The 24,548-nt window shown below is 41.1% G+C and overlaps 1 protein-coding gene across 2 annotated transcripts in view; it reads left to right on the plus strand.

The window, feature by feature from the left end:
• The window catches only part of vps9d1 (VPS9 domain containing 1), a 34,493-nt gene continuing 9,945 nt past the window's right edge, over positions 1–24,548 (plus strand). Inside the window, exons 1-14 of one of the 2 annotated variants that reach the window (XM_074631701.1) lie at positions 1–135; positions 1,987–2,059; positions 5,259–5,468; positions 5,619–5,784; positions 7,457–7,568; positions 11,148–11,210; positions 12,656–12,708; positions 13,615–13,702; positions 14,013–14,098; positions 15,297–15,445; positions 16,422–16,784; positions 16,943–17,072; positions 19,531–19,736; positions 21,352–21,436. In XM_074631701.1, the coding sequence (XP_074487802.1) occupies positions 43–135; positions 1,987–2,059; positions 5,259–5,468; positions 5,619–5,784; positions 7,457–7,568; positions 11,148–11,210; positions 12,656–12,708; positions 13,615–13,702; positions 14,013–14,098; positions 15,297–15,445; positions 16,422–16,784; positions 16,943–17,072; positions 19,531–19,736; positions 21,352–21,436 (1,877 nt within the window). In that variant the 5' untranslated portion in view covers positions 1–42. Of the gene's footprint in view, positions 136–800; positions 1,183–1,986; positions 2,060–5,258; positions 5,469–5,618; positions 5,785–7,456; positions 7,569–11,147; positions 11,211–12,655; positions 12,709–13,614; positions 13,703–14,012; positions 14,099–15,296; positions 15,446–16,421; positions 16,785–16,942; positions 17,073–19,530; positions 19,737–21,351; positions 21,437–24,548 lie in introns of those variants that run through there. The other variant, XM_074631700.1, reaches the window with a different exon arrangement.

Genomic DNA, 24,548 nt, shown 5'->3' on the forward strand with positions numbered 1-24,548 from the left:
ACAAAGAAGAAGGAGGAGGAAAAGAGGAAAGAAGAAGAGGAGATGGCTTCAGCTGACAGTGGGGCTAAGCCCCTTCAACACGCTATGAAAATGGCAAAAGTAGCGATACAGCTGGACGGAGAGAACAAACACCAGGTAGAGTTTCTCCACGGTGTGACAGCAGGATGAGAGGAAAGGAGACAGAGTGTGGTGATGTAAACAGACGGCGGGCAGGGGGCGGGGCGGGACCGTTAGCTAGCTAACCGCTAACCTGTCACTCACTGCTCAAGGCCTATAGAAGGAGGCTGGGACACGCGTCATCTACGCGCCATATCTTCGGGGTACCACACATGCGCAATAGAATCTGGTCTGCACTCGTCTTACACTGCGCATGTGTCGTAGTCCATACCGCATGATCCATGTCCTATCCTCCTTCAATAGGCCTTGCTGCTGGGTCAGGGCTAGCTATCCGCTAACCTGTCACACACACACTGCTGGGTCACAGCTCAACAACAACAACAGGCTTTCAAAGGCTTTTCATTTGTTTTTTTAAGTTTATTGTACAAATTTCACTTATCATTAAACCTGTACACTTATAACTTTACCTTTTTAACTGACTACTCACTATTCTTGTAGTTAATATCACTAATATCATTTTAGAAAGCTTTGGTTATTCCAAAAGCACGAGCGCAGTTTTAATACTAAAACTTAATAATAAAACATATTTCAGACTATAATAGTGTTAGATCACTATAGATTTGTACAGCTAGTAAGAATACAGACAGATACATATAACTTCCCTAAATTCTGTCAGATATAATAGGGTGAGTTGCTGTAAAGTGGTAAGTGTAAAACCCTCATCAACTTCAACCAGTCCACAACAGAAAGCATCTTAACTGGATGCATACTGGTGTGGTTTGGCAACATACATCATATGACCACAAACTCCTGATAAGGACAGTGAAAACAGCATCTAAAATGATTGGATCACCATGACCACTGTTACAGGACATTTACACCACTCACTGCACTTATCTCCCTTCAGGAAAGCGCCTACAGAGCATTAGAGCTCAGACCTCTTGCCTCAGAGACAGTTTTTACCCCCAGGCAGGCAGTCAGACTACTGAACAGTAGCACTAAATGAATGCAGAGCTGTGGATTGTTTTCTGGATGTTTTTAGGCTGATTTTAATTTTATTCTCAGGTAATATCTTATTTATTGTAGTATTTATCAACTGCACTATTTATAGATTTTAAGGGCTGAGAGAGAGCCAGGGTAAAATGCATTTCATTGCATTTCACTGTACACTGTACTTTTAAATGCATATGACAAATAAACTTGAAACTTGAAACTAGTCAAGTAAATTCGTAAATGCAGATCTATACATGAAGAACTGGAAGAACTTGCAAGAACAGTAAAGTCATAACTGGTACCTGAGAGAAGAGTGACTGACTAGTCAGTAAAATTAGATCTGGTGTTGAATTAACTTGTAAAATGTAGGAAATAAATGTTGAAATGGCCAGACATAATCATCAGAGTGTGTTTTAGAAAATCTGGCATTGAGACAATTCAACAAGCAACACAACACAAAAATGTTATCACACTACCATAAGGTTAAAGAACATTGTGGAAATAACAATCAGCCAATTCTAAACTTTGACATTTTATTATACTTCTGGGTTGGGAACCAAATTAAACAGAGACCATTATGCCTCTGTAAAAATCTGTTTTGTCAAATGTATTTTCTTTGCTGATAAGTGTCCCGACAACTTTTTGATAAACATGACATTGACGAACCGTTGTCATTATACAAACTACACCTAAACTGATTAATGCATTGCATGAAAATCTCATTTGGTGCTGCATCCTTTATTACTGGCTAATGCTATTTTTTAATTCTGACTTGTTACTATTGCCATGTCTCATTGGCAGTAGCTATTATTATTATGTTGTTTACTCTATACCACAATAATAATAAAATATGACATGCTTATGGTCTTTCTACAGGAAGCTTACTGTGAATACCTCCGGACGATCAACTACATATCGCAGACACTTTTGGAGGAAGCTGGGTCACAAAGTAAGATCTGAGTAGACTGATGATAACGATATATATTGAGATGCTTTACTATATATTATGATAAATATCTAATCTCATGATTTTTTTCTCTTTAGTATATATCCTCTTTTACCCGATGAACCGGGTTCAGCAGAGCTGTGTTAAAACACTGCCTTTAAAAACTTCATAAAATGCTGTGGTGGTCTTTATTCTGAATAGTTTCTAAAAGACGAGGCCTTAACGCTACTAAAACAACACTCCAAGTGGATTTTGTCCAAACAATGTTTGTATGAAAATTATTTCAATATTTTAGTTACAAAATCAACGCACAAGAAATTGTATTTTTACTTTATAATATTTTTGACCGTTTTTATATTGAATGTACATACTTTTGACTCAGGATTATTTTTTGTTATCTTATTTACATTGTTGTTGATCTTATTTGTTAATATCTAAGTTTTACATGACAATTTTTCATTATTATAATAAAACTACTCCATTTGGAGTCAAAATTATACAATTTAGTTGTTTTTTATTGATTTTATACTGTGCACAATGGTAGAATGTGATGATGCACAGGGTACATGTCATGGCCAAAGGCTCCATTGTGTGCACATAGCCTCCTGTAGTGGATATCAGTAGTATTTTAGAGCCAGATTCCCTTTCAAGAGGTAGAAAACCCATTTGGCACACTTTGGGTATCCAAGAGGCCAAATGGAGAGTCCTCCTGGTCCTATCTTTACTAAAACCTTTATAGAATCTATGTACTTTGTGTTATTTATATCTGCTTTGGCACAGTTGTAGTCAAGGAGTTGCTGAATGAATTCAGTGGCATCTCTGTGCATGGCATCATTCGTATAATGGTGTTATTCACTGTCTAATCTAGAAAACATTTTAGGTCAGGATAAAAATGTAAATCTTTCCTTTGGTTCATCACAATTTACTCAGGCATAGTAACAGACACAATGTTATGGGGGATGAATTCCCTGAGGTCTTACCTATCCATAGAGACCAAGATCATGCATATAGACCTGGTAGTTGTGGAGCTATTCTTGATTTATTTTTGGTATGTCTGTCTAGACGAACCACACCTTCCAGCACCCTAGGGTTTAAGAGGATATAATCACTTTTGCATACTGTACTGAATTATCCAATGGGACTTAAATACACGCAACATTTCAGATTAATAAAAAAAACTCACTTTTGAGGGCCCATAACCTGCTTAATTGTGAGTTTATACTGTAAGGACTATCATTTGTAGAGACTGTGAAATGGGCCTTTTGTTTATAGATCACTGCTATAAGTTATAGCTTACATGGGCCCTTTCATTGGATAAGTAGCTTGGACCCCTTTTCAATGGCGCTGATTCACATTTCACATTTGATTGAGTTAGAAAGATGCTGCAAATGCAATAGAGATTATTAGTGGTATTAAACCTGCGTCAAGACTTCTCAGCTCTCTACCAACCCCTAGTGGCAACCAATAGGAACTGCAACATTATAATACTTTTCAAACAGGCACACAGTAGTATGTTCACCTTGAACCTTGATGAAAATATACTGCTAAACGTGGGTCATTCTGCTGAATTATCTCGCTGACTTTTTGATTCAGTTAAGATGACTTTACCCAAATATACATGAACACTGTATATGCTAGCATATTCATAGATACACACAGTTTTTTTTTTTATGAAACTGTTAAAGAGTTGTTGATCAAACTTTATGATTTGGATTTTGGAGGATGTAATTTGTGGTGCCGTTGAACTGTATTGGATCATACAGAGAGGTGTTTTATGTTATTTGGCTTACTCTCATTGATATAAATGGGGTGCACAAAATAATAGAAACACCTTTCAGTAAAATGCAATACAATTCAACAGCACCACAAACTGCAGCCTCCAAAATGATCATATAGTTGAATCAACAATTCAACCAAAATTGATTATAACTTTCAGAAAAGTAGAATTTATGGCGGGGCTGTATTAGTCTGTGTTAGTTTTAGCTAGGTGTACATAAGTGTATGGTATATACATACATATTAAAAGTACATAGAGTAAAAAAAGGGGGAGTGTGGGGGGGGGGGGGGGAGGGGGGGGGGAGAGAATAAAGGGGAAGAAAGGAGCAACTTAAAGCTGCAGTAGGCAGAAATGTTTTGGCATTATTGTGCAAAAATTCCATAATAACCCTTCAGCTTATTGTAATTCAAGTGCTCTGAGAGAAAACTAGACCTCTGAACCTCCTCATGGCTCTGTTTCAGACTTTAACAAATCTAGCCTGTGACAGGAGACTTTGACCAATCACAGGTCATTTCAGAGAGAGAGAGCGTTCCTATTGGCTGTGCTCCGGCTGGAGAGCAGTGCTTGGTATTTCCTCAGCAGATCTCAACATGGCTGCCGGGTCACAAACTTTCTCATTTTACAGCTAAACAGTACACTACAAGATGTTTCTGAGAACATTTGAGGAGAGAAATAGTTATTACAGTAACAGAATATTGATTCATATTTGATCAGGGCTGCCTAGTTTGACCGTTTGGTCGGAGTTCGCGAGTGACTGACAGCCGGCTCTCAGAGACGGCAGCTGGACGGCAGACTCCAGATCAGCTCTGACTGGTTGTTTTCCTCCAGTTTGTGAAATCTTGCAGATGCCCGGAGGACACAGAGGCACATGATTGTTTTCAGATTACCTGTCTCATGCACTACTGTCAGGATAAAGTGACTGTTTTATAAAAATAACTTTTTTAATCATATTTGCTCCATTTCTGCCAACTGCAGCTTTTACTGTATATATTTGTAATGAAATCACACATGCCAAATGATCATCTGATATATTGTAATTATGCAGATAACCAGTTATATGCTGTATTTTAGGGTGGGGGTATCTTTAATTGACCTGCAAGTTGTGATATTTAAACTATTCAAATTTGTTCACATGGAACATGAGGCTGATAAGAGATTAATAGACCAAGAGAAAAGCCTATGAGGTTTGAACATACAGTATATCAGTCAATGGATTGGTGGATGAGACCAGTTCAGACAAGCGGAACCCTGCCGACATAGTTCATCTTCTAACCAGACTTGAACTAATCAACTCGAATACAGTAGATTGTTAGCACAAAATTGAATCAGATCTCAAATGTCATATTTGTTTATACAGTATAGTAGTATAGTATAGTACATCATTCAGGAGTAACTTTCTCTGTCTTCTCTTTCTTTCTGTCCCAGCCTCAGAGGAGAGGGATACGGTGGCGATGGAGGTGGAGCGGATGTTGAGGCTTGCTGAGCAGTGTCTGGAGCGAGCCAAGTCATTTATAGGGAAGAGAGCTAACCCCCCTGACCTTTCTGCCTCCATCTCTGCTTCCTTTTCCTGTTCACCTGGCCAGTCAGAGCTCCATCAGACTGCTGTCCTCCCAGCCGCTGTTGCTGCAAACACTGGTGAATACTTCCATTTCTTTTATTAACATACCGTTCAGTCACTGCTAACTTGGAACCTACCCCAGGGGTCGCAAATCATACAGCCACATGATTTTGTTCTTTGAGCCAATCGCCACTTTTTGTCTGTCTGTTTCACCTCTGCTCGCACAGTCTCTCCATCTGATACTCCTGTCGACGCAGGGCGTAAAGCAACCAGCCCAACAAAGACCGGTCACCGCAGGGTGTTGTCAGATGGTAGCAGGAAGCTCTCCCCTTTTCTGCCTCCTGAAGTCTTCCAGAGACTACAAACAGTGGAGTCACAGGACACAAGCAAAAAGTAGGGGCCGTTTTTTTTTGTTTGTTTTTTATCAAGGAGGGCAAATATTGCTCCATTCAATGACAGATATCATCTGAAGTAAGCAACACAGAGATACCAGGGATAACAGAGTTTTCCAAGAACCAGTTACTTCAAGTTTCCATTTAGAGCACAATGTTTTGATCTGACCAACCAGGTCAAAATAGCAAACAGATTCGGCGGCTGTGTCTCTGGCCCTGTTCAGACCTGGTATTAACATGCGTCCTCAGTGATCCAATCAAAAGTGGACAGCTTAAAGTACAGGTGTGAATGCATTCAAGACGCATTGAGGACGCATTGAGATCGGATCTTTCAGACCACATTCAGAGGTGGTCTGAGCCACATATGGCCACGTTCTTTTAGCAGTGTGTAGTGAATGTGTCCTGGGCCACATTAAAGACCGCCTACTCGACTAACGTCCCGCTGGGATCTGCTCTCCTCAGGTGAATAAACAGGCAGGCGTGAACTTGTCTGCCTCGCAGCATGGAAAGGGCTTCTGTGCTCTACTGTATTCTGTCGGTACAACTGTATTTTATTAGAATATACCTTATCTATAGGCTACATATCTACTGACTATCAGACTAGGCACAGGAAGTGCATTATTATCATACTGTCGGAGACAATAATAATTGCCGGTACAATAACCTTTTATTTTTTATTTTAATAAAATGCAGCCAAATCCACGAATATGTGGGATATTACTTATGACATTCACGTAATGTCACGTCACAACGTCTGCTGTATTAGCCATGTGTTTACTACGTGTTTAGTTGCATATAGAGCGGGGAAGTGAGATCGGATCACAAGTGGCATTCTAATGCCAGGTGTGAACAGACGCACTGGAAGCTGTCCACTTGTGTTTGGATCACTCAGGAGTTAGGACGCATGTTGATACCAGGTCTGAACAGGGCCTCAGAGGTAGAGTGGGTCGCCCACCAATTGGAAGGTCGGCAGTTCGATCCCCGGCTCCTCCAGTCCACATGTCAAAGTGTCCTTGAGCAAGATACTGAACCCCAAATAGCTCCCGAAGGCTGAGCCATCAGTGTGTGAATGAGTTTTTAGGTTAGATCATGATGGGCAGGTTGGCACCTTGCATGGTAGCCTCTGCCATCAGTGTATGAATGTGTGTGTGACTGGGTGAATGCTGACATGTAGTGCAAAGCGCTTTGAGTGGTCAGAAGACTAGAAAAGCGCTATATATAAGTACAATTACCATTTACCATTATTACACTCATTGATGACTCTTAAATTCATTTATCTAAATTTTAGACCTTTGGTTGGAAATACAAAGGCTAGCTGCTCCCTCTCACTGCCTTCTTCACACTCAGTTCTCTTTATGCCTCGGAATAATTTTTGAGTCTTAATTGTAATCTGTCAAAAAATATCACATTTGATTTACAGAATCTTGTCGTTGCCATACAGTATGTGAATGTTGCTGGTGGTTGTAGGAGCTTTTTATGAGAATGCCAGCCATGTTGATTTGAAATATTCAGCAGTGAAAGCAAGTATCTGAACGGCTAAAGATAATGACACTGTCATGCTGACAGGTGTAAAGACAGATTGTTTTATTTGCCTTTGACACACCCCCTTAAGTGACATATTGCATGTTTGTATGTTGTGTTTGTGTGTGTGTGTGTGTGTGTGTATGCTGCAGGGAGCTGACACCCATCGAAGAAGCAGCACGTGTGAACCAGAAGTTGAAAGTCAATTTTGAAGCTCGTCTGGCAAGGCTCACACCTGGTCAGGCCTACCAGAAGACGTCTTTGGTATGTGTGTGTTGATTCACCTACCTCCCGATTCGATACTATCACGATACTTGGGAGCCGATTCGATATGTATTGCGATTTTTAAGTATTGCGATTCTACAAGTATTGTGATTCGATATTACGATTTATTGCAAGCTGGACCATGGATGTATAAAGACAACTGGATACAGCGTTGACGGACACGGAAGTTGTAGTACCACCGTTTGGCCCAAGCCCCCGGGAAGAGCGCCGGTCGTTAATCCCAACTTTCGTAGTGGCCAAACGGCGGAACTACAACGTCCGTGTCCGTCACGTGATGCCATTGGGCCCAAAAATACTTTGTCCCATAGACTTACATTGGGAGAGAGACGTCTGAAAATCAGCGGATAATTTTTTTTGAGGTGAATCAACTTCCCAGTATGAACACTCTAATAGCCCTTATTTACATCATTAGGTCCTAAAAGTTGTAAAACACAAGTTATTTTCCCTCCTCCGTTCATGTGAATTAGACCCAGACTGTGACAACAGCGCAAGCTGTGACGACGAGGTAACGTTAGGACCCCGTGACCGAGCGGACGCTACTGTGCATGTTCCATGTACCCAAGATCCGGGTACTTTTCCAGGTGGAAGTCGAGCCGTTTTGTCTTCATGCGCCACTGAGCAACTTTCATAGGAATGAACGGGGCCCCGCCTCCAACGCTGTATCCAGTTCTCTTAATACATCCATGGTTTGGCCGCTACGGAAATTGGCATCAACGACCGGCGCTCTTCCTGGGGGCTTGAGCTGGACGGCAGACTCCAGATCAGCTCTGACTGCTTGTTTTCCTCCGGTCTGTGAAATCTTGCAGATGCCACTGGGAGCAATGGAGGACACAGAACACGAAGGAACATGATTTTTTTCAGATTACCTGTCTCATGCACTACTGTCAGGATATAGGGACCGTTTTAGAAAAATAACTGTTTTTAATCATATTTGCTCCATTTCTACCCACTGCTGCTTTAAACCTAGATGTGATGCATGTTTCGCAATAGCGACGTCGTGTGTGCTTTTATTTTGTATTTCTCGTAGTACTTCCGGTCTGTTATCTACGTCAGACAGCTTGACACATGTGGTTGATGCTGAATGAGTAGCGTGAAGGAGGGCTGTGTACAGATCTCTGGACAGAGTTATCTCAGCTTAGATAACGTCTCAGTTAAAAAGCTCAACTTGCTCTGCTCCTCCTATTCATCTCTGGTGAAAACTACCTCCAGTCAGAAAACAAGATGGTAAGCGAGAGACATTTAATTCTGAACGTTAGACATTTTGTAAGACCTATTTTATTCCAATATCAGCTCTGTGTTGTGTTGGAGGTTTTTACATTAATGTTAACTTGTCATTCAGATACGTAAAATGTTTCGGCGGCGTCAGGTGGAGCTCCGAGCTTCCTGGAGGAAACTAAAGACGTATTTAAAGGTAAAGTTAGCAGCTAACGTCACAACCAAGACCTTTAAAATACTAAAAGTCACTCTGTAGAGGAGAAACGTCAACGCCAGCATCCATCAGTGACACGAGCTGTAACGCAACATGCATGTTTTCATATAAGCAGAAGTAAAAGCACAGACTGGAGGAGGCTTAGCCTGTTGAAGTGGATTTAGTGACTCTGAACGGTCACCAAGGGATGAACAGCAGTACATGACATGTGTTGCATTCACACTAACCTTTATGTGTGTTATCTGGAAGTTTGGAAACGTTCATGGTGATGCAAACTACTGTAGCAGACATCACTATAGACTTAAAGCAACAGTGGGGAGGCTTGGAGCAAATATGATTTATGATTTTTTATTTTTTTTCAATTACTTTTTAAGTTAAAGTGCGATACAAGTGGACAACATGAAAACAAATAGTGCAGTACAAGCAACCTACAAATAGTGCAGAAAAAACAAAAACAAAACACACATAAACATCTGATAGAGCAAAGGACAAGCCAGTGAACTAGAATCACTCTAGCCAGAAAAGGAAGTGGCAACAATAACTCGAGACAACAACAACAACAACAACAACAACAACAACAACAACAACAACAACAACAACAACAACGGTCATAAACGGTCACTATATCCTGACAGTAGTACATGAGACAGGTAATCTGAAAAAAATCAAGGAAAACAAGCAGTCAGAGCTGATCTGGAGTCTGCCGTCCAGCTGCCATCTATGAGAGACGGCTGTCAATCACTATCAAACTCTGACCAGACGGTCAAACCAGGCAGCTCTGATCAAATATGAATCAATAGTCTGAAGACGGTGGAGTAGAAGCGCTGCTGGGTCTCTGTGGTAATCACATACAGGTGCTCTTTGGATCTTTCGGGTGTATTGGGCTCATTCAGTCTTGTGAAGCGCTCATTGCATGGGTGGAGCCTAGGCTTGCTCATTGATGGATAGAGAACCACCCTCCCACTCTACTGATTAGTATACACAATATAGGTGTGCAAGCTACTGCTGAATGCTCACAGTGACCCTGATGAAGACCTATGTTGGTCGCAACGCGTTGGTCATTTTAAACAATTATTGCCATGTAAAATAAAGGCATTTTAATTTTGTTCAAACACTACAGTGTGTCTTGGATTATTTTTGAGGGAGACTTGCATTTTGTACTTTTTTCCACCCATGCAATGAGCCCTTCACAAGACTGAATGAATCAATATTCTATTACTGTAATGCCTATTTCTCTCCTCAAATGTTTTCAGAAACATCTTGTAGTGTACTGTTTAGCTGTAAAATGAGAAAGTTTGTGACCCGGCAGCCATGTTGAGATCAGTTGAGGAAATACCAAGCACCGCTCACTAGCTGGAGCACACTTTCTCATTTTACAGCTAAACAGTACACTACAAGATGATTTTGAAAACATGTGAGGCGAGAAATAGGCATTACAGTAACAGAATATTGACTCATATATGATCAGTGCTGCCTAGTTTGACCGTTTGATTGGAGTTTGTGAGTGATTGACAGCTGCGTCTGTTGAATGAACAACCAATAGGAACGCTTTCTCTCTGAAATGACCTGTGATTGGTCAAAGTCTCCCGTCACTGACTAGATTTTCTAAAGCCTGAAAACAGAGTCATGAGGAGGTGCAGAAGTCTAGTTTTCTCTCAGAACACTTGAATTACAATATGCTGAAAGTTTATTATGGATTTTTTGCCCAATGATGCCAAAAATATTGTGCCTACTGCAGGTTTAATGCAGTCTTGTAGTAATGGCTGACAGTATAATTTAGGCTTCTGGACCGTGTGTTGTCCCTGTCCATGTTGCTGTGCAGGTTGTAACATGGTGGTGGTTCTTTTTCAGTGACATAATTTACTAACTTTGTTAATAGATTGTGTACATTTCCTGATGGGAATTGAGATGGGCCATGACTTAGTGGCTTCACATTTCACTTCTTTCACTTTTACCTCAGTATGTTGGTGTTAACTGCCTGACTTCTTGTTTCCCCTGGTAATATTCAGAAATTGGCCATAAGATAGTTTCTAAGCATAACAATTCACACTTCAAACTTTACGTAATAATTTCCTTGGTCATATTTTGCATGTATTTAAAGTAATTTCCTCTCCTCTTCTCCAACGCAGACGCTCTCTCTCCAGCGACAGATGATGGAGAACCTCATCATAGCCAAAGCCAGGCAGGATGCTGTATCCTTCTAATGTCAGCCTTGTTCTCACTAAGTCTCTGTCTTTGTTGCTGGACCGGTGAAGGCTAGCTTTACAAATCTAAATGTTTTTCTTTAAGGCAACGTGTGATGCATTATTCACATATCGTTTTTGACTTGATTTGTCCTAATCGATAACATTTTCCCAGCTTTCCAAGTCCTGTTAATCAGAGTGGTGAGCTGTGTGGAGAATTGGGCATATAGCAAACATTAAACAGGTGATGACCCAGTGATCAGCTTGCAATAACGATTGTAAATGATCATATCTGGCTGTGAAATATTGATATTTACAGAATGGAATGTTTATGCTTGCTGGTCCTTTAACTCAAAGGTATCCTCACTTAAAGGCAGGGTCTGAAATTAACTTTTTTCACTTCCTGCCACTGTGGCAGTCAAGTATTTTTTTTTTTCTGCCACTTTTGAAACATTGAACATTTGAGATCTGGTGTCATTCAATGTTTGATATATTTTACATAGAAAACATTATTTACATGGTAAATTCCAGAGTTCGAATTACACCGTAGCTTCTGGGGGAGCCCTATTTTCAGGGGGGAGGGAGGATACTGTACACAGTACTGTACTGTACGTTGTTATTGTCATCTATTCTGGTTATTTGCATAAAAACACAATTAACATGATTATGATTATTAAAAATTTGCTATTTAATATATTTATCTTGACATTGGTAGTTTAAAAGAGGTATTATAAGCTGTTTAGAGCTAGTGTTAGGAAGTTAAAACAGGTCATAATTTCCTCTTTAATAATTTATCTATTTTATATTGATGTGAAAACATCTCCTTCAAACATCTGGATTTATTCAAGTTCCTCGCCAAAAAGCAAAATTTTACAAGATTACATTTGAACACATCATGATAACGTTATAATTTACCTTAACCCAGCAGTCATTTTTACTGAACAGAGCTTGAACGTATCTTTAATGTAACTCAACGGCATCTCCGTGACTAACGTTACTAACTCTCCTCCTGCTGATTTCAATATAGATTTGTTGTTCACAGTGAAGCATTATCAGGGACAAAATAGGGTGCGTCCCCTCAGGTTTAGTAGTAGTAACGCCACGCTTTTGAGCGTTTTTTTTTCTCTCCGCCGTGGCTCTAGTCCAAAACAAACTGAAACATGATGAACATGAACATGATTGTGCATGCGTAACTGTCGGAAAACATCAATACAGAGGACTCGATATTCCCGGAGGCATGAGATGCCAAGGAGTCAGACAGCTAGGGACCGGTTCTATTCCCATCCCCAGGGTTTTCCCTGCCTGCCAAAGTGGCGGATGGCCTGACAATTTGACCCACCACTGCCAACAATTTACCCGCATGTGGCGGGTGCTAATTTCAGACCCTGCTTATAGCTGATCCATGTGAAGACTATGATGTTTGGAGGTTTCCTTAATGTTTGCTGTGACATTAGCTCCAGCGAAAGATGGAGGAGAGAAGACTAAGGCTACAGGAAGAGGCCAACAGGTACATCACAATTTTCAAACAAACACACTGAATTAGGTTAAAACATAAGTTTGTTTTTAGCTTCTGCCTTTATTCTTTAACCAGTTGAGATGTATAATTCTACAAATATTGCAAATGCTGTAGTTATATTCAATCTATAAAAGATCATACAGAATTATCAGGTTCTTTTCCTCTAATTTTTCCTCAAAAGCCTGTCTCAAATTAGTTCCTCCCAGCGTCTCTTAAACTTTGAAATTAAATTGATGTGCTTACACCCTCTTAGTGTCCCCTACAGACCCCGTGTTATTATCTGTTTGTGTTGTTATCTGAGGGGAAAGCACTCAATAAATTCTTGGAAAGGGTTAAGTCAGTTTTGGAAATCATTTAGAGCCACACAATTTTAAAGATGGTTTACAGTCTCTTTTGGTATTTCACCAAAAAACACACACCCGGAGAGAGGGAAAACTCTGACATCTTCAAATTATGATCGGTATTGTAACAACGACTTAAGTTGGATGGGAAGTGAGATATGATGGTATAGGACATGTACTGTATGTGGCATTTAATTTTGCATCAACACAGATGTGTGAAATAAATCAGCATGTCCTTCCTCTGTTATTTGTGTATATAGTTCAGCGGTCAAAGCAGTAAACATACTGTATGACTTATAACCAATTTATTAAAAACATATATTCAAATTAACCCACGTATTGATGTAATTTGAGATAAATTGTCTTTCTACACTAAATCAATCCACAAAGGTGCAGGTTTCATACTGTGGGTCCTCACTGAAGGCAAAAAAACCCATCAGTGACTCTTGATATATTCATACATTTATGAGGGTGATGCTTCCAAGTTTGGCAAATTCAGTGTGCCAGCAAGTATGGATGTACTGTACATACTGTAAATGTGTGTTTGTCATTACAGGAGATTTGCAGCATCTGGGGCAATGACTGCAGACGAACAAGAGCAGCGTATTCTCTATACCAATGTACTGGAATATGAGCAAGACCATGTAAGTTTGCAATGTAAATCCCATAAAATGTCAAAACTAATGGAAGATGCCATTAGAAGTTACCAGAGCACAAAGTGATGCCTGGACCTGGAGTATTCAGTATATGTTTATATGAAAAAAGGCGAACAGCTCTATGCTTATGTGCTTCTAATAAATTCTGTTCTTGCACAACTGGAGAAAACAACTGTCAAATTTGGTATTGAACAATTTAATCGGTTGGTTTAAAATGAATCCACTAATCAGCATTGTATGAAATTATAGATATAGTTGCCAACAAGTCATTTATTTATTTATTTTTTTGTCACTTTAGGATTGGCCCAAACTGTGGAAAGCCAACATGAGGACGAATCCTGATGATGTCACATTAGTGTCAGGTCTAGTCTCCTACCTGCTCAGGTAACTGACTGCAACATGAGCATTTTAAATGGAGTTTACGGTTATATTTGTGCTTAAAGCTGCAGTGGGTAGAAATGGAGCAAATATGATTTTAAAAAAAAGTTATTTTTATAAAACAAATTAATAAATTAATCAATATTCTGTTACTGTAATGCCTTTTTCTCTCCTCAGATGTTTTCAGAATCATCTTGTAGTGTACTATTTAGCTGTAAAATGAGAACGTTTGTGACCCGGCAACCATGTTGAGATCTGCTGAGGAAATACCAAACACCGCCCACCAGCCGGAGCACACTTTCTCATAATACAGCTAAACAGTGCACTATGGTTGCGTCAGAAATTCCACACTAACATGATATTCAGTACGCTAAAACAGAATGTGAGATATTTTAATATGTTCGAAACCTTAGTAGGAAACCAGTAGTACGCGAATTACATACTACTTCCGGTGAAATATTACAGTATGCAACGCTGGACACTACGGAGGCATAAATAACCCACAATGCAATGCTGTAGTGAAGACAATGTTCATAACAGATATGGCGGGCAACTCTGTAACATCAGTAACGCTTTGATTTAAATGTAAGTAAGTAAGATTTAACTTTGTTAAGCGTAATTCATTCATTCATTATCCGTAACCGCTTATTCCCTCCGGGGTCGCGGGAGCCGATCCCAGCTGACATTGGGTGAAGGCGGGGTACGCCCTGGACAGGTCGCCAGACTACCACAGGACTGACACAGAGAGACAGACAACCATTCACACTCTGAATGACCGTGTAAATGATACTATGACGAACCGAGACTTTCTTGACTTGCATCAAACATCATATGTGTGATTCATGGCACAATTCAAATGGGATCAAAAAAATATTTGTCTCTCGCTGTTGAATATCGTCCCATGGTGGTCCACCGGAAGGGGGCGGTACTTCCCCTCTGTATATGAAGAGGACTGGAAATTGTTATGATTTACAATATATTATAATAAGCTATCAATTATATATAAATGGGGAAAAAACATCAACCTATATCCCCTAAATTGCCCTAATTGTTGTCTCTTACTATACATCTGATTGGAATTTGCATACAGTAGCTCTGGAATGCTGTCATCACCCTGTCATCACGCTAATTGTAACATTCAACATTTTCAGGCCAAATGAGGATTGACTAATATTTGCACATTGTGACTAACTTGTGTCCTCAGCCGGTCTGACCACCCGGTGGTGAAGCTGCTGAGGAAACATCAGTACCGGGTTTACAACATGCTCTATCCCATCATCAGTAAAGGCCTCCCCCACAGTCCTGCCCTGCCACTGAGGCCGTCTCGCAGCATTCACAGCCTGCTTCATCCAGGTAGGGCCAGAGCCAGGTGTTGTGAGGTGGGTTGACCTGCCAGTAGATTGTACCATGACTGAAATGTAGTTATTACCGCTGTTTCCGTTCGGATGTCAAGTGAATATACAATTAGAGCACGGGGGTCCTTCCCCATGAAAAAAGAAAACAATGATGCAGTTTTCACTTAATCAGTTTTTGTAGCTCAGTAATCTCCCACTATTAAGGTAAATACTGTATATTATTTATTGAGTGATTTCCATGTCAATTATTTGTACTGTTATGGTTATTGAAAATGACACTCACTTATTCACTCACTCGTACACTAGCTTCTACAGTGTTGCCACTTTTCTTGAAAAAGCTAAATCTTGTCTGCTTCACCCAAACATTTTAAGGGGCATAGATTCACATAAAGGGAAATATCCACAATGCATATTTATTTAGAGAATATAAAAGCCATAAAGCCAGATCACACACACAGATCAGCAACTCTTACTGCCTGATCATCCTCCTCATCATCGTCATCACCATCCTTTGATTGGTCTGATCATCACTATAATGCTCATCTCTTTCACTATCAACCTCCTGATTGAGGACAGCGTTGGAGCTTTCTGTTGTTTTTTAAAAGAATGATGAGATTTTGACCAGAGGCCTGTACTACGAAGGGAGTTCAACATCTATCTCGGTATCTTCTCGTTAAACTGAAGATACCGCTAAACGGTTCTTCCTTCAAGCATGCTGTTATCCAACCTCTGATCAAAAAAACAAACCTAGATCGGACCATACTCAGTAATTTCCAACCAATCTCAAAATCGTCATTTGTATATAAGTGCCTGTTGTCTTTTCACATGGCTAGGATTCATGATACTATTGTAAATGCACAAGTAATAGCAAAGGAGCCATGCTGTAGCCACGCGTAGCTATAGATCAAATCACTAATGAGTGCTACGTTAGCATTATTACATGTGCTTATGTGAAAATGTTATTGATCATACAGAGACCCCGACTAGGCCAACCAGAGGCGGTAGCGATGGTGGCCTGAACTTCAGCACGGGCTCGTCGCTCTCCCCCTCACTCTCTCACGACCTCCACTCCAACTACGACGACGAGGAAGGGGAGGAGCCTCACGCACAGATGACGGTGGATCGGGAAAACTCGTTTGAGGACCTGGAGCAGTTCCTGACCCAGTTGGACTGGGCCCCGCTCCACGGCAGCACAGACGACCCTGGCTCGGATTCAGAGCTGACCAGTGATCCCTCGATGCAGTCGGAGCAGGACGATGGAAGCATTCAGGAGCTGGAAATGAGAGCGCTGACGGAACACCTGAAGGCCGTTGTCAAAGACATTCATATTGCAATTGGTGAGCTCGATGATAGAGGACGGTTTGTGTTTGCATGCTTAGAAAATGTCTTACTATGTTGATTTTCAGCAACAATATCCTGTTGCTGTTGAAAATGTTAAAGGCTGAATTTTGCATTTTAACCGATCAAATGTAAAAGTTGTTTCTTTATGTTTCAGATCGACTTCTGTCACTGTGTTTGCTATCCTTTGAGTGTCTAAACACCGCCAACTCTAAAGACCTGTGCCTCGCCAGCATAGAGGAAGCCTTCTTCACACCGCTGTGGAGCGCCCTGGTTGCCCTTTTCAGGTACTGCAGCTTAAATCCTTGTGACCTAAAACATGTCTTCATATTTTTGTGTATGTCTGTTCTACTCCTATTCTATTTCTATGGGAAAAACACACCCAAGTAGTACTAGCTGCAAAATCGTTGAAATACACTTAGCGCAGGTATTAATTTCCAAATAGGCATATTAGTCGCTTGCTTTGACATAACCACTGCGGTCTTTCTCTCTCTCTCTCTCTCTCTCTCTCTCTCTCTCTCTCTCTCTCTCTCTCTCTCTCTCTCTCTCTCTCTCTCTCTTTCTGTCTCTCTCTTTCTCCGTCTCTCTCTCTCTCTCAAAACCCAACCGGTCGAGGCCATCTGCCTCGACCGGTTGGGCCCACCCAGAGCCCGGTTCTGCTCGAGGTTTCTACCCGCTAAACGGAGAGTTTTTCCTTGCCACAACGCATTACCATCACAATGCAATGCTCAAGGGGGATCTCTTTTTGGGTCTCTAATTTATAGAATGCGGTTTAGACCTGCTCTATATAAAAACCGTCTCGAGATGACTTCTGTTATGATTTGACGCTTCATAAAAATAAATTGAATTGAATTGAATTACTAGAATGGCACTCGGAGAGCGCAGACCTCCGCCCCCCTCTCCTTTCAGCTTGCACCATCATCCACGTGTATTTTTGTTTATGTTGAGATCAGCTGTTTGTAGCGGACCATCATAAAACACTTCATTCAAACTGGACAGAAACAAAATAAAACTCACCTAAACCGTCGTCGTTACTCTTTCCAACAATCAGCAAGTGGGCTTTGGTCGAACTCAACTGTAATTTCACAGAGTTTAATGTGAAAAAACGCAGATTCTACAGTTGTACCCCCCCTCCCTCCACCCCCCGCTCTCTCTCTGTCTCTCTCTTTCTGAAGGAAAGAGGCTGGGTGACGCGTCATGAACGCATCATCAGTTACACTGCGCATGTCTTGAAGCCTGTGGTGTTAATGCACAGGCTGAGCGGAGTTATTGAAAAAAAGTCCCGAAGATGGATCATGATCCGGATTGCAAACAAAATCGAATAGATTGTTCATTGTGCCAAACCCCACCCCTCCAAAACATTTCATTCAAATCCATCGTGGACTTTTGGAGTAATCATCCAACCAACAAACAAACCAACGCCGGTGAAAACATAACCTCCTTCCTAGGCGGAGGTAATAAAGTAGAGCATGGATTTAATGAGTGGAGGTGTTTTGCCAGCGGTGAAGTTATGAGTTAGTATGGCAAAAACTTTGAGTTGCAATGGCAGAGTGGCACTGTTCCTGTAGGCTATGCGCTCATGCTCATTTGGTTGTAACGTTATCCAGCATCCATGTAGTTTTGGCAGTGTATTTCCAGGATCCAGCAGCAAAAGTAAACTGCAGTCAATGAGCTGGTAGTTCACGCTACAGTCGGTGTCTCCTGGACCACCTTTTGCCGTGATGATCAAACACAGGCTCACAAGGTGAAAACAATACCAGGGTCGCTGTCACAGCTGGTTACAAGAATTAAGAAATGAGCTCACACCAGTGGCTGCTGATAGATTGGAAATGAATCTACAGGATGTGGGATGTGTTCAAATAAATTCAAATTAAGTGTGTGTTATGATGACAGCACTAACATATTCATGGTGGACTTGGAGGACGTCAGAGGCTTCAGGCATTTAGTATTACTAAGGTTTCTTTTTTTTTATACTGCATTTAAAGCAAATATTTAGGGTTGTCATGAACTGTTTGCTAGAAATACAGTATGGGTCATGACCAGCATGTGGCAGTGCTACTCCAAGTATGTCAGCCTCTTCCCAGCTTCCATTCAGAGTCCAATTTATTGCCAAGTAAGTTTTCACATACACAGAATTTGCTATGATGAATTGGTGCACGAAATACAAACAGTAAGAGAAATCAAAATTAAGAATAAAATCAAGTATTCAAGACACAAATCAAGACGCATAAATATAGAATAGAAGAAAATACAATAAAATCTGAAAACATATCTAAATTAAAAATGGAAGAGCTGTGCAGTTTTTAGAAGTGGTGGTTTTGTGCAGGAATGTGCCAAATTGTCCAAGGAATGTGCAAAGGTTCCCAGTACAAAGTATAAAAATAATACGCAATGTACAGAGATATAGACCCAAATATGTGCGTTGATGTAACGCATGTAGACAGATGTGATGTAACGTGTAAATGTAGAAGATATCTTTTTCTTCTTTTTTTTAAAATCAGATCCGATCAAATTGCTACGGATGCTTTTTCATCTTGCCAAAAAATAAAATGTGGAATGCTCGACTCCTCTGCACCCATGAAATTCTTCAAAATTAATAGGCCTAGTCAGTCACTGTAAGTTCATCACAAATACCATTCTTCTTCCTAAATGCCTGGTACGGTTCCTCACTTACAAACGTCCATCGTTGAAATGTTTTCCCTGTCTGGCTTTTCAGTCTGGTAACCTTGTGTCTTTCTTTCTCAGGAGGGTCCACAAGGAAAGGGAGCAGGCCTTTGAGACAAGTATGAAGCTGTACGGGGAGGTTTCACCTGCAGATGTTGGTGTTCCCTTGAAACTGTTTCCCCAAGACCCTGGCGCACTGCAGGGTTCCTACCCCTACGAGTCTGCTGTTCAGGAGCTTAAGCTACTCATCAAAGACTGCTGTCCACAGAGGAAGTTGGAATGTATTGGTGAGTCAGATTGTGTCGTTTGAGGCTCTGTTCAGACCTGGTATTAACATGCGTCCTCAGTGAGCCGATCACAAGTGGACAGCTCTAAGTACACTCAAGACACATTGAGATCGGATCTTTCAGACCACATTCAGAGGTGGTCTGGGCCACATATGGCCACGTTCTTTTAGCAGTGTGTAGTGAATGTGTCCTGGGCCACATTAACAACTGCCTACTCAACTGACGTCCCGCTGGGATCCGTTGGGTCTCACTGCGCTCCTCATGTGAATAAACAGACAGACGTGAGCGCTTGTCAGCCTTGCAGCATGGAAACAGCCTCTGTGCTCTACTGTATCCTGTCGGTACAACTGTATTTTATTAAAATATATCTTATCTATAGGCTACATATCTACAGAATATCAGACAAGGCACAGGAAGTGCATTATTATCATATTGTAGGAGATGTGTCTGTGTTTTTGTTCCAGTGCTTTGAACGGAGGTCATACCGCCCGCTCGCCCTCTCTCTCCTCCCCGGCTCTCTGAAGCTCTGTACCTGCTGTTGTCTTGCAAAGGCAGCGGTGCCGGCGGCGCGGAGGTCCCCGGGGATCGCCAGTACAATAACCTTTTATTTTGATGTTACTAACCTGTTAATAAAATGTACCCAAATTCGCGAACATGTAGGATATTACTACTGACATTCCTGTAATATTACGTCACAACGTCTGCTGTATTAGCCGTGTGTTTACTACGTGTTTATTTGCATATAGAGCGGGGAAGTGAGATCTGATCAAGAGTGGTCACTGGAGACGCATGTGGAAACGACACAACAGGTCATTTTATACAATGAGGTCAAGGACATACCCAATTTATGCAATTCTAAGACAGTATAGGGACCCCAGTATGCAGAAATATTCAAACACACCATTTTAGAATAAGCGAAAATAGCGCATTTATACTGCATTAAAAAAACTGCATGTTTTTTGCCACAAACTGCATGTGATTATCATAAAGTGGGCATGTCTGTAAAAGGAAGACTCATGGGTACCCATAGAACCCATTTTCATTCAGGTTAAGCTGGTTAAGAGGGTTAAGCTGACGTATAACTGCATAGTATCTTAATTACTCAAAATTTAAGATTACTAAAAATGGCAACCATATTTTCAGTTTTGTCAACTAAACCAATTCTGATCCCTAAGTCAGTGTCAACCCCTTCCTTGGATTGCTGATAAAAACGTTTCTGTCTTTGGTGTTCTTTTCTTCGTGGCGGTGGCTGCTTTGTATACAACATTTTAAAAACATTAGCCATCACATCTGGTGCATCCATTCCATGGACCTCTGACTGCTTTAATTTGCCATTTATTGAAAAAACATGGATCATTGGTTGGTGTGGGCAGAGAGCAAATGATTCATTTGATATTTGATTGAACAGATTACCTCAATCAATCCAGTCCTTTCCTCCGTCATTTGGAACCAGTTCATTTTGTAGTAGTGTTTTTAATTACAGCTAGCCATTTTTCTACATTGCTCAGCTGCAGACCATCATTTTTTTGTCTGTATCTGCATATTGTAAATTTGTTTCCTTGGACTGGGGTTTTACATGGTTTGTATTTATTGCTTCTGCTATGTTTTGTTACAGTTAGGACATTACGACTGATCTGTGCCTGCGCTGAGGATTACAGGTGTCTTCATGATTTGGACTCCACACCAAAAACAGCCGCCATGTGAGTAAATCATCAGCTTCAACAAGTGCCAACTCTTTGAGGCTTTGGTGTTTGACACTGCAGCAAATGTAAAATCACTCCCTGAGGGATTTTTACTGAGAAATGGAAAAAAAACAGTAAAAATAAGACTCATAACATTAAAACTGATACAATAGAATACAACATTTTGATGATTAAACCTGCAGTAGGCAGTATATTTTTTGCATCATTGGGCAAAAATTCCATAATAACCTTTCAACATATTGTAATTCAAGTGTTCTGAGAGAAAACTAGACTTCTGCACCTACTCATGGCTCTGTTTTCAGGCTTTAAAAAATCTAGCCTGTGACGGGAGATTTTGACCAATCACAGGTCATTTCAGAGAGAGAGCGTTCCTATTGGCTGTGCTCCGGCTGGAGAGCGGTGCTTGGTATTTCCTCAACAGATCTCAACATGGCTGCCGGGTCACAAACCTTCTCATTTCACAGCTAAACAGTACACTACAAGATGTTTCTGAGAACATTTGAGGAGAGAAATAGGCATTACAGTAACAGAATATTGATTCATATTTGATCAGCGCTGCCTAGTTTGACTGTTTGGTCGGAGTTTGCGAGTGATTGACAGACGGCTCTCATAGACGGCAGCTGGACGGCAGACTCCAGATCAGCTCTGACTGGTTGTTTTCCTCCGGTCTGTGAAATCTTGCAGATGCCGTTAGGAGCACCGTAGGACACAGGGGAACATGATATTTTTCAGATTACCTGTCTCATGCACTACTGTCAGGATATAGTGACCGTTTTATAAAAATAACTTTTTTTTAATCATATTTGCTCCATTTCTACCCACTGCTGCTTTAAAGTGTAAGAACATTGTACAGAACAGTGTAGTACTGTTAGGGGTTGTGTTATCCTTTTAGTTGAATTCCTCCAAGTACACCTCATTAAACTTCAAAATAAGAGCCCTTTCTCCATTGACTCCATGCTTATAGGGAGGGAAAGACCAGTGGAAGTACACAAACATCATTTAAGGACTCTCTGCCTTGGTAGCTGCCCTGTCAGGTCTCATCAGCGCTCTGTTAAGTCTGGCACAGCGTGGGCTCTTCTAGGTCTGTTGCCCCCCTATAGAGTGCCTCTTCCTGACCAGGCCTAAAAGTGGGTCGTCCGGTCTGGGTTTGGAACAGACCCAGGGCCCAACAAGGGGCTCGGGGAAGAGAAGAAAAGAGATGGAGTTTTGGGGAATACATGATGATGCACGGAGAGTCAGACAAAGGCTCAGTGCGTTGTAGCACCTATTGTGAAGAACATTCAGTGCGTTGTGAACTCCGTTTAAATTGGTTTGTGTAGACAACGTTTGACTAAAAACAGTTTCCTCTGCATCCATTTATGTGTGTTCCAATGTGGATCTTCTCGTTGTGGCTTGACAGTATCCTGTGAACCACATCCAGGAGAGAAAGCAGGGATGTGCTTATGATCAACCTCATCACTGTCTAGTATAACTCTCATCTTTATGTTAGTGGGCGGAAAATACTTTTACATCAATATCGTACAAGCAGAGATCGAGACTTCCAGTAAACATACTAGTAAACAAACTGAGAGACAATATGTTTTCCAAGGTGGATGTGGGTTTTAGGTCTAGAATTGTATCTTTTACTGGGTTGTTTGCAGAGCCAGTCTCAAGTTAAGGTAAGACACTTTTTCAATAGGGATTGAAAGAGTTACCATAAAGCAAATGGGATGTGTCACCATCATCAAAGGGTTTTATGTGTGTATATGTGCACATCATTACTGCCCCCCTCCAGCCAGTGTCATTTCCTGTGTTTTGGTTAACGTTCTCTCTCAAACAGAGAATCGGGGTGTGGTTGATAGACAGACGTAATTCATTACCATGATTACATAATTTTTCAACCCAATTTAGATGAATTTACTGTTTATCAGACCACAAATGAGACCAGAATTAGCGCAACACGCCGACTCTCTCTCACCCGCTCTCTTCTTCACCGTCTCCGAAGAGCCGAAACACCCACAGTGTACCGGAGGACGGTTAGACATGTTACTGAGGTCCGCCGTTTGAAATGCAGTTTTGGGATGTTTTGGAGGTGTACCGTCCACCAGCACCCGCTGCTCTCTACTCAGCTCCAGCACCGACACCGCACCGGGCTGCACTGTGATTCATTTATTTCTCTAACAGGACTTTTCTATGGTTTTCTTTTGAGCTGAAAGTTGTGCTCCCCGTCGTTCGGACCTGTTAGAGGCCCGCAAACGTCCGGCATCGGCTGCTTTCCTTTAATTTATCTCCAGCAAGAGGAGACGGTAAAGAAGAGAGCGAGTGAGAGAGACAGTCAGTGTGTTGTATTAATTCTGCCGCAGGGATTTTGTGTAATCCACTGTGTTTATTGCACCCGTTCACCGCACACACAAATGCCATGGTGAAAATAAACACACTAAATTAAGGTGGAGGAAACTAAACAATAAAAGGAAACCCTTCAGTTAGCTAATGCAACACGTTGGGCTAACTAACTAAACCTAACCAGTTAACTAACTAGAAAGACAAACTGACAGATAAACAGATTTATCAGTTTGCTGCTCAGACTCAAACGATCATGAGAACGCCTGCAGCTTGGAGGATGACCTTTGACCTGCAGCTTCTACTATAGTCAGACGTCATATCACATTTTAGCAACAACCTTCTTTTTTTAACTTCGAGCACAAAATTAAGTTATTCGTCAAAAAAAAATTGGCAAACAGTGTGGCTAATCAACTTAGTTAGGAAATGACTACAAAAAACATGAAATATCATAGAAAAGCCAAAATACACTGGAGGGGGGGCTTTAAAGCTTGTAAAAGTCCTCTGTAGTGCAGCCCACAAACACCCAGTATCAGGGAACAAAACATACAGAAAGTCCTGTTCCTTCCCCAAAGAGTTCTCTGATATCTGGTCCTTTTTCATAAACTCTTGACCTCATCCCTTTTTCTCTTTTGTTGGATCCACTAATCATTTTCAAGAACGGCTGAGGCTATGTCTCCTGCTCCATATCTGTCTCTTTGTATTGGAGTATGTGTGAAATGATCAGAGACAGCAGAGTAGAAGAGTTGACCGGGCACTGCTCTTCTCAAAGCTTTTTACCCCAAGAAGT

The sequence above is a fragment of the Sebastes fasciatus genome, chromosome 4 (genome assembly GCF_043250625.1).
Source record: "Sebastes fasciatus isolate fSebFas1 chromosome 4, fSebFas1.pri, whole genome shotgun sequence".
Classification (NCBI taxonomy): Eukaryota; Metazoa; Chordata; class Actinopteri; order Perciformes; family Sebastidae; genus Sebastes; species Sebastes fasciatus.